The sequence below is a fragment of the Prunus mume genome, linkage group LG6 (genome assembly GCF_029339155.1).
Source record: "Prunus mume cultivar Tortuosa linkage group LG6, ASM2933915v1, whole genome shotgun sequence".
Classification (NCBI taxonomy): Eukaryota; Viridiplantae; Streptophyta; class Magnoliopsida; order Rosales; family Rosaceae; genus Prunus; species Prunus mume.
Genome location: NC_142703.1, coordinates 6,242,130 through 6,252,866, shown reverse-complemented (window position 1 = coordinate 6,252,866; position 10,737 = coordinate 6,242,130). Strand labels below are relative to the sequence as shown.

General features: G+C 35.9%; 1 protein-coding gene across 1 annotated transcript; it reads right to left on the bottom strand.

The window, feature by feature from the left end:
- Positions 1–2,602: 2,602 nt before the first annotated feature.
- Positions 2,603–5,908, bottom strand: LOC103336320 (trihelix transcription factor DF1-like). Its single transcript, XM_008239361.3, has 2 exons — positions 5,351–5,908; positions 2,603–4,715 (listed from the first exon to the last, which is right to left on the bottom strand). The coding sequence occupies exons 1-2, from the start codon at positions 5,653–5,655 to the stop codon at positions 3,092–3,094; spliced, it is 1,929 nt and encodes a 642-aa protein (XP_008237583.2). The 5' UTR covers positions 5,656–5,908; the 3' UTR covers positions 2,603–3,091.
- Positions 5,909–10,737: the final 4,829 nt, after the last annotated feature.

Genomic DNA, 10,737 nt, shown 5'->3' with positions numbered 1-10,737 from the left:
TTACGTAAAATATAGACAGTTTTAATCGTTGAAAGAAATTATAATAAGGAAATTCTTAACATTGTGCACATAAGATGACGATGGGATCTTGACAGCTTTATCACTCAAAAGGATATACTGGTTTTCGTGACAGATTGAACAACCATAAGATCAAACACATCAATAGATATCCACAGATTCTGTGGGTGAAAAATAATCTGATCAAATTTCACCTTTGCCAAATGAATTTTGCTTATTTTAAGGGTACTCTAAGCCTAGGACATGAGATGTGTTGATAGATACTTCGCTTGTTATGTGCATATGTGTTCTACTTCTTTATCATGACTCACACAGACAGATATATCATGTAACCTTGTGAAGAGGGTTTTCTACAGTCCTTTCCCCCAGATCTTAAACTTGCACTCAATCCACTAATTTAAATAGAAAACCCAATCTAATCTTCTTTGTTCTTCCATTTCCCTGCAAGTCATGTATGTAAAAACACATGGAAGCAATAATGAATTTGTTTGACACCCCTGCCATTAATGTGTTTTCTATGAAGACTGCTATCAGAATATTCTATCATTATGAAACAAAATTAATGCTTCAAATTATGGGTCTAAGGCACAAGAAAATCAATTTCCAAAACAAGGCACAATAAAAAATGAGTCTACGAGATATTTCTCTAATTTTTCATAAATAAGTTTTTTGTTTTGTTGCATAAATGACCTATTTACAAGATTTTACAACCGGCCAATACACCCACAAGAAAGCTGAGCCTAGTCACAACCATCTATCAACAAACTCATCATAAATATATTATACAGCATCCCTCGTCATTCATGTGAGTCGAACATAAGACCTCCTCCAATCAAATGGAGACAGATACCACTAGATAAAGTTGTGTTATCATCACTTCTATTTCTATGTTAGATTTGGACAATAAATTCAAACAAGAATTTGGCAATCCATAAGTTGTAAGATTGTTTGAAGACACAATATTTGTGATGGTTTTTTATGTATCAAAATTTGCCTAATTAACGTACGTTTGCAAGACTACAGCTATCACTTCTTGGTAAGGTTAACTGGTTCGCAAATGGAACCAACACCAATGAAAGCCATAAGAGTTTCTTTTGCATCAAAAGAACCACAATCTCTGCAATAAAGTGAATAATCATTCCAAAAGAGACTGATGCTGTCACTTAAATTTGAGGAGGGAGAAAGACTTTTCTGCATGTATGGTGATAACATTAGCTTTAATGTCTTAGACTGTAGCATTGTGCAATAGAATATTTATTCGTATATATCCATATGGCCAGGCCAATCAATTTGTGGGGCACATCTTCGAATACCAGAAACTTACGGTATTTTCTTAATGAAGGCAGTAAGATCCCCAAAGTACTATTCTACTATTACCATGAATGTAGGGTAAGTACTATTCTGCTATTGAGAGCTATGAATCCCCAAAGTACTTTTTTGGTTAAAAATGATATTTTACCTACGACAAGAGTAAGAATTGAACTACTACCATGAGTGTAGGGTAATACTATTCCACTAGAGAGAGCTATGAATCCCCAAATTACTTTTTTTCTGGTTTAAAAAGATTTTTTACCTACAACAACAAAAAAAGTCAGCATGACGGTCCTCTAACAAATGATTAGTTTTCTTTTTTAATTGTTGAGAAAGGAGTATACGAACTTAGAATCTCTTTCAAAACTGTGAAAGAAAAATACTATTAGACCGATATATAGTTTATACCTAGTACATGATTTGCAAATACTTAGACTACACTAGAAATATTTTGTTAACTCCTCCCAAATTCCCAACTCCTCTTTGTTGTGGCCTAGACTGAAATTTTGGATCTCAAACTCCTTGAAGTGGACAATTCAAATGTTACTTAATCAGACCGACTCATCATGTGACCATATAAAAAACTAATATGTAGCTGAATTTCTTTAGAAAATGTATGCATATTGAGATGAGGCATCTAGCAAAGTGAATAAATGATTGAATAAACAAAAGGACAAGGTACAGGAGCGCATTAAACTATGAACCTTCGTCCTTTTCTGGTACTGACATCCATGAATTGAATTGAAATTAAACGACATCGACAGACAGCAGTGTAAATAAGTAAGGCCTACGAACCAAGGAAAGGATCGAGATTCCTTTTGGTGGACCCCTTCATATATGAAAGGCTCCATGGCTCCATGTGCTGTTGGCGTAGTGTGGATAGGTTCTGTTGCCATAGGGTTACCTAATTGTCCCCTCGTTTTAAGCTCCTGCACTATATATATAAATCACAGCCCTAAATAGAGGGTTTCCCTGTAATCTTCTGACTTGTCTGCAACACCATTAACTCAAACCCTTAACCTAATATGAGAGAGAGAGAGAGAGAGAGAGAGAGAGATTATTGAATCATCTCAGTCATCCCCCGTCTCAACAAGAAGAACTATCTAATCATGTTCTACTATTTGAAAAAGTTAGAACGCGTAACGGAATGTGATTGATTTGGATAATTAAACAGTGTTATTGTCATGATATATACGTTTTTTTTTAACAGAGACTAGTAAGTAGTAACAAATTAAAAAAAGTTAAAATTTATGCGAAAGAAAATGAAAATGGATTTGTTGCTAAGGAAAATTAATCAAATTAAGAAAGACAAAAAGACCACGACAAAGACTAAATTATAACTATTTCTCACATTTACACACCACCAATCCCCTGAACAAAAAAAGCAAAAGCAAAATTACAACACTAGTTAACAGTGTCTATTATTTGTTTTCTGGAACTTGAAGTTGATGACCCTTTTATCTCCTCTTCATGACCTTATTTATTTAGAGAAAAAAATAAAATAAATTATAAAATAAACAAACTATGATTTCACTGCCTATATCAACCCCTAGCTTCCCTCCTCTCTCCCTCCCTCACCATGTCTCTTTGTTTTTTACCTTTCTTTCCCAGTTTGTGTATACTTTCTTATCAATACTTCCACCCAAAATTCAGGACCCGCCAAATGCATTTGACCCACTTACCCGTCCGGAAGCCCTGCAAAACCTGACCCACATTGAGACCCACTTTCTTTCTTTCAATCCATCTTGGCCTTTTTCTCAACTCACTCAGCTGCGGCTGCACCCACTGGAGCTGGCTTGTTTGCCACTATCTCATAGTTCCCATCCCCCTCATCCTCCTCCTCATCCTCTTCATCATCATCATCTTCTTCTTCTTCATCTTCATCACCACCAATAATATTCTCCTTATCTTGATGATCATGATGATCGTCTTCTTGGTTCTGATGATCATGATGATGATGATCAATATCCATGTTCTGATGATCTTGCTGCTGCTGCTGCTGCGGAGTAGGAGGTGGCCATTGCTGCTCTGGCCTCACCATCAAAGGCACCGAATTTTCGGGCTTAGGATTCACATTGTTGTGATCAAACTTGTTCCTCTCTCTATACAAACTATCCAGCTGGTGAAAGTAGGGACACGTCTTGGAATCCTCGGGCCTTCTCTTGTTGCTCTCCTTTACTTTCTTGAAGTACTTGTTTATGTTCTCCCACTTCTCCTTGCACCTCTTCGAACTCCGATTGTATCCAAGCTTCCTCATGGCCCCCGAGATCTCCTCCCATAGCGGCCCTTTCGGCCCGTTCTCTTGGTACTTTGAATCGAGGCTCGTTCTTAGCTTGATCAATGCTTGTACCTCCACTTTTGGCCATCTTGATGAGCTTGCCGGCGAGCTCAAATTGTTATTCTCCCCATTGTTGTTTGGTTTTGGAACAACGTCAAAATTAGTCACGGGCTGTTGTGGTTGTGGTTGTGGTTGTGGTGGGGGTGCAGGCTGCCGCGGAGGAGGAGGCACTAGTGGTGGTGGCTGTAGTTGCAGCAAATTGTTATTGATTTGTGATTGGCCCGGTGGCGGGGTTTGGTTTGGATTTTGCTGCTGCTCGGATATCTTTTGCAAGAATGACATGACTGCCGCGTCTTTGGCGGCTGCGATGGATCTCTCTTGGGCTAGAATCTCGCGTTCTCGATTGACTCGTGCCATCTCTTGCATTCTCCAAGCTTCTTCTCTCACCATTTTTTCGTGTTCGCGTTTCTCGATGGTTTCCAAGAATCTCTTCTGAAGATCCTCTTGTTTTTGGATCACCTCCTTCATTAGTCTCTGGAAGAAGTCCTTCCATTTCCTCTTCTTCTTCGCCCGCCCTTCCAAATCCTCGTCAGAGGAGGTGGACGAAGAGGTCAAAAGATCAGCGGATATATTTGGGAAAGAGGATGAGAAAGTGTTGTGATGATGATGATGATGAGGATTATTCGTAGGGTTTGTTGTTGTTGGCGGCGGTGGTTGTGGCGGTGGTGGAAGAACTATAGGGTTTGTTGGTGGGAATGAATTGGGAGCTGCGAGGTTGAGTGTTGGTGCGGCAATAGCTTGAGAGGACACATTACTAATTATAGGGTGTGGTGCAGCTGATGATGGAATAGTACTTGCCATTGTTGCCATTGTTGCCGCGACCGCAGCCATTGTAGATTGATGATGAGGCTTTGCTTGATGATGGTGAGTAGTTCCCGGTGTCTGAGGTTGATTTTCGAGGGCTTCTAATTGATCGAAAAACCGATAAGTCTTGCCTTCGGACTTGCCAGTCCGGCCTTCTTTGGTTCTCCTGTGGTACTTGTAGACGTTCTCAAATTTCTCCTTACATTTCTTGGCGCTTCGATGATAGCCAAGCGCAGCTAGCTTCCTGATGAAAACAACAGTCCGCACAAAATAAATTAGCTCCATATCTGTTTGTACACTTGCCATCTTGAATTCAGCATCAAAACAAAGCATTGGAACACATAAAATACAAGCCAGCAACTCAGATATATATGCATATATATATACATATGGAAATTGTATAGCCTCTCTCCTGGAAATTGTATGACCAAAGTTGGAAGAATTAATTTATTCTGTATTAATTTACTTGGTAAGATTGAAATTAAACCATGTTTGTGGAATTTATTCATTTAAGCTCAATAATATTCTCTGTAATATATGAAAAAGTAAAAATAAATTAATCTCAACTCCATGGCAATGAATTCCCATTGTTCATGCTGTAATTTCCCTCAGAGGAAAGACACTCAAAATTTTATAAATAAATAAAAAGATAGATAAATTACCCGAAAGAGTAAACTAGGTGAAGAGCTCGAAATAGATCATAAGCAAACAAAAGACAGCGGAGAAATGAAAATTCATCAGTCCCCAGATCTCAAACCCCCATGAACACAAATTTAATAAGAGCTCAAAATTCTCACTCCAATTAATCACCACAAAAACAAAAACAAAAACAAAAAAACAAAATTAATCTTAATTAGCTGAGTTAGTATAGTAATTAACCTGGAAACCTCATCCCATAATGGACCTTTCACACTTGCATCACGAAACGCCACGTCCATATCAGACCGTATCTGCAAGAGAGCTAGAGTTTCTTGCCGAGGCCAACGGTTGCCACCAAAGCTCCTCTCACCACTCCCTAACAAATCATCCCCACCACCCCCACCTCTAAAAGTGTCCTCACCCGAATTCGAGCCACCACCGCCGCCACCACCATCGCCTCCACCGCCTTCGGGAGCCCCCACAGCCGCTGTGGTGGTAGCATCGCGGCTGATGGCGCTCCCTAACACACTAGAGTCCCCCAGCATAGGACGACGAGTAGTCTTACTCTCACCCTCCTCTTCAACTATCCCTTTTTCTCTCTCTCTCCCTCTCTCTCTCTCTCTAAAACAAAAACAAAACAATTACAACTTACAGCTGAGGGAGATACGAAAGAAAAAGAATAAAAATATATCACACAAGAGAGCGATGGTGAATAATTCTCTACAAGGGTTTTATGAAGATGGGTTGTAGGGTGAAGTTATTAATTTATTTCGGTGGGGATCTGCTTGTCGATCTCAAGGAAGTTGTTTTTTCTTTTTTCTTTTTATATATGCATATATATATATAACTCCTTTTTTTTTTCATCCTCTCTTTCTTTTTCCTGTGGAATCTTTTAGTCTTTTTTGTTGTATTTTTTCAAATTTGAAATAAATAAATACATTGCAGAAAAAGAAAAATACGTATTTTAAGTGTTACAGACATTTTTAACAGCTGCGCAAAGAGACGATGATGATAATAAGTTGGTTTTTGTCTGTCCAGCTAAATTTAGTTAAAAGCCGGCCCATGTACGTCAGCTTTTTTTATTTTTTTATTTTTCCTTTTTATTTTTGGTGGAGATGAACAAGTGAGGCTCAGGCTCGTCTTTGCTTTTTGGGGGCTGTTTTGGATTTCAGTGGCCGTTGCCCACAATCGGCATGAAATTACTATTTTACTCCTAACGTGAGTCCCATTGACCTTTAATCATTGAAAGCTAATTTCACGTATATTTTATTGCATCGGTATATGAGAGATCTGGGTTTGTTTATGTAATTCAGATATTTTTATATTTAATTGACTAATCTTGTATTTACCAAAATACCCTTGGTTTTTTTAAAAAAAACCTAAACAATTCACATATGTACATAATTATGTAAGTGAGCCATCTTGTTTAAACTATACCATTTGTAACCAATATTTTATTTTATGTAAATTTACTTTGAATGTTAAACTTTAGACCCTAAAATTCTACAAAAATAGTTTTTTTTTTTTTTTTTTAAGTATAAGCAATTGGGAGGAGGGGGGTTTACACAAATTCATTGGGTGTATGGAGGTTTCGAACCTCTAATTACATGAATGGAGGTACAAGTGTACAACGAACTGAGTTATGTCCACAAATAAAAATGTAGAATTTTCAAAATTGTAACAAGAAAAGAATCCTCCAATTTTCAACTTTGTTGGGTGGAAATGGGACTGTAGTTTTTGTGGCGTAAGGGGCCTCTTGTGATGGTGACAAACGAAGTTTGACAAAATCTTGTTCTCACAATTGAGCAAAGAAAATTTGCAAGAAAAACTTTTGATGTTAAAAGAGACATTTTGAGTAGTGGGATCCACTGTTGAATTGAATTAATCTTGGTTAGATGTAGGTCATGTTATTAGGCCAAGCCATTTATGAAAAGAAGTAAATGGTGGCCAATTTCAGTTGGGTTATCAACCTACCCTAATAAATTGTATGGAATTTTCGATGGCTGTGATCTAATCATCACCCATGATGTGAAAATAATTGGGCATTATTGGGACCATTAGCTTCTTCTAGCTTTGTAATATAATGTATGTTCCTCTCTAATTCTGTCAAGATCAAGTTGTAGCCATACATATACTTCGTGACACGATTGTATACAAATGTTACGTTTCTTTTTCGTATTTTAAATTGCATTTAAACTTGAAAGTGACTTGCTTTTTGGGATAAGGTTGTTGTGACTTTCAAGCTTCTTTTTTCTTCTTGCATTTGGTGTTAATATGTAATAATGGATTAACATTTTAGACCATCCATGCTTTCATAAGATGTAATTAGGGATGAATGATTATATGTCATGTTAAGAACTCACACGTTAAACCATATATGTATGTTTAAGTATACGCATAATAAATGATTATGGTTTATAAATCTGACAACATAGCATGTCAAACTATATAACATTCTAAAGTTACTAGAGGAATAATGTATTGTTAAAAATCAAAGTCAAGCAATGAAAAGTTCATCATTGACTCGAGCAAATAATTCCTCATATGCTCACTCGATGAGCCAAAAGGTTGAGAAATGTATTTTTTTAATTGGGTTGTAGTTGAGAAGTTAGACTAGTATTTTCAATGGGTTTCTTGAGTTCGAAGTTGAAATTTTGAGAGAATTAACTCTTATTAGTTATTATAAATGAAGGATCATGATTGAATTTGAAGTCGAATATAAAATCTGGAATACAGAAACTAATACTTTTAATCACTTGAACTGAACTTTCGCAACTTTATAATCTTTTTGAAAATTCCAAATACTCTTTAATGCTCATGGTGGACTTTTGGATCAAATAAATGATCTGAAGACAAAATGGAGAAGAACCCATGCATGTAAAATGCAATGGAGAAAATAGATCCACATAAAAATAAAAAAATAAAAAAATTGAAAGTTTTTTACAATTTGCAGTCAATTCAGTAACTCAATTATTGAGTTGAAGAAACAAGTGGTTTTGCCCAGCACACATAATGCAAGTGAGTGGGGCCCTATTCAATCAATAACCAATTTAATGCACAAATCATCGAAGATCAACTTTTGTGTGCAAAGTATTTATACACTATGATTAGCTTTCACTACAAAATTAAATATGGAAATTACCCACCACATCCCACAAGGGTAAATTTTGGGCCAGCCGAGTAGCGTGCGCCATCAGTAAAAGCAATAAAGGAGATAAAGGAAAGGGTATTTTGGTAAAATGAGGACGAAGAGGTGGGAGTGGCAAGTAAGGAAGACGTCAAGGGAATGAGCACCGTCTATATTTTGGTCTTTATTTGGGACAAGGGTGAATCTTACGTAACTGATGATAATGATAAAATTAGTTACGGCCTCCATAATAGTTAATAAAAAATTGTCTGTCTTGATCCAAAAACTCTGCTTTCGATTTTATATTCACCATTTAAGCTATATATTTAATAGACAAGCAGAATATAAATTAAAAATTCAGAATTTTTTTTATGTTTTATTTTTGTTTCGCCATGATTCATGACGTTGAGACTTTACTCACAATCAACCAAAAAGTTATTATTTATACAGTAATGTTCGAGCACTAACCAGTTAGCAAGTTAATACGACAATAGTCATTTATTTTGATCCACTCCATAATATTTCTCATGATCATAATCATTCATTTCTAAATACGGACACAATGTTGTCGGTAAACAATGAAATGTTCATCTCAATAACCAAATCGCTAAACGGTTTTCCAATTCGTGTGTATTTTTGCAAGGATGATTTTTGAATAAGGACTTGAAAATAAACCGTTTGGATTATAAAATTAAGTGCAGTAAGCTAAAACAATCAATTAGCGCTTGATCGCTACTATTTTTTATATTAGTTACTTTCTTCACAATGTTAAACTTTATAAGAAAATTGATTAAACTAAGTAATGTATGAATATGTGTTTAGACCTTGAACAAAATATAGGATCACATATATAAAAATAAATATTTTTAACCACTTGAGCTATAAAACACTAACGAACTTTTAAAATTTTACGCGTCTTTGAGTCGAATTCTTTTATCCTAATTGTACATCATAATCCAATACATTTACGCATTTACTATATTAGTAATATTGATGGTAGCACACCAGACGGTGGTTGATACTGGAACGCCATAGTCGACTAACTAGTGACTGTCAAATCCAGTTATGTGATAGTATTTTATTAGAAAGCAACGATGTGACAGAATCACAACCGATTGCCCGCAAACTCTCTCTTCTGGCAACGTGTTTTTGCCTACTTTAAATCAAATTTTGCTTCTGTTACAAATCATCAATTCGATTTACTGGGTTGTATAACATAAGAGATATATATATATATATATATATATATGTGGGTGTGCTTAGCTGGCAGAACATATCTCTAATGCGTAGACTAGTTGGATTGGAAGATATATATAGATGCCTTGTACAACTTCTCTAAGCTATAGCTAGCTGGCCTCTGGACTGAGATGCCTTCCTCCACTATGCCTTGCCTGCCCACTCTTTTGTATTTACACTTCTCTCTCTCTCTCTCTCTCTCTACCTACAGCAGTAAAATCCTCTCTCTCTCTCTCTCTCTCGGACATTTTTTATTTTTGCTTTTTAAATGAGGGCATGCATGCATATGTGAATCATTTGCAGCAGCCTGCAGCCATTATATAATTAACAAAGCAGTCACAAAATTATGAGGATCGTTGGTAATTAAGAACAAGTTGAGGACAATCACATATACCATCCTGGGATGCTACCTTGTATGAATAACATAGAGTAATAGATATCGAAATAATAATTAAGTTAACATTTCCTATAATGTTTTCGGTTATATCGGAAGAAATCGAACCCGAATATATCATAATCTTATATCAATATATTTCATCCTCCCTTATTAGGGTTAACATTTTCTCTAATTTCGAATATGAATCGAGAAAGATACATATATATTATAAGTCTGAGAAGAAAATATTAATTTGTATATACAAATGTGTATATGTGTATATGTATATGTATGTATACCGGGTTTAGAGTTGTCATTTGTTTGATATAAAATGAATTACCATTTTCAAAGTTGTCTTTTACTGCAACAACTTGTAGGAAAAACCAATCTAGGTGACTTGTGAGAGCAGCAACCAGATCCCGCTGCACAACTTCGGGCTTAAAATCTAACAAACTGATATAACTAATAATATACAAGAACAGCAACAGGGTTGTTTCGATAAAATCCAACTTTTGCAGTTTGCTGCTTCGGTTAAATTACCAAAATATATTGTGATGGTAATATATTTATTCTAGTATTGTACCGACTACGTCACATACAAGACAAACAGATGCCTGAAAATAGAAAAAAAAAAAGTTCTGGTGCAATGTCATCATTAATTTTTTTATTTATTATTTATAGCAAAGTTAAGAAAGGAAGGGGGGAAAATTCACTCACACACACGGGTACCATAAAGACTTGAACTCTTCGGAGCACACCAAAGGCCTCGAAGAATCCAACGAACACCCATTGTTCTTTTATCTGGAATTCAGAAAATTGAAAATATACATATGCAAAATAATGGCTGACTTTTATAATTTACATCCCATTTGGAAAAATAAAGTTTAC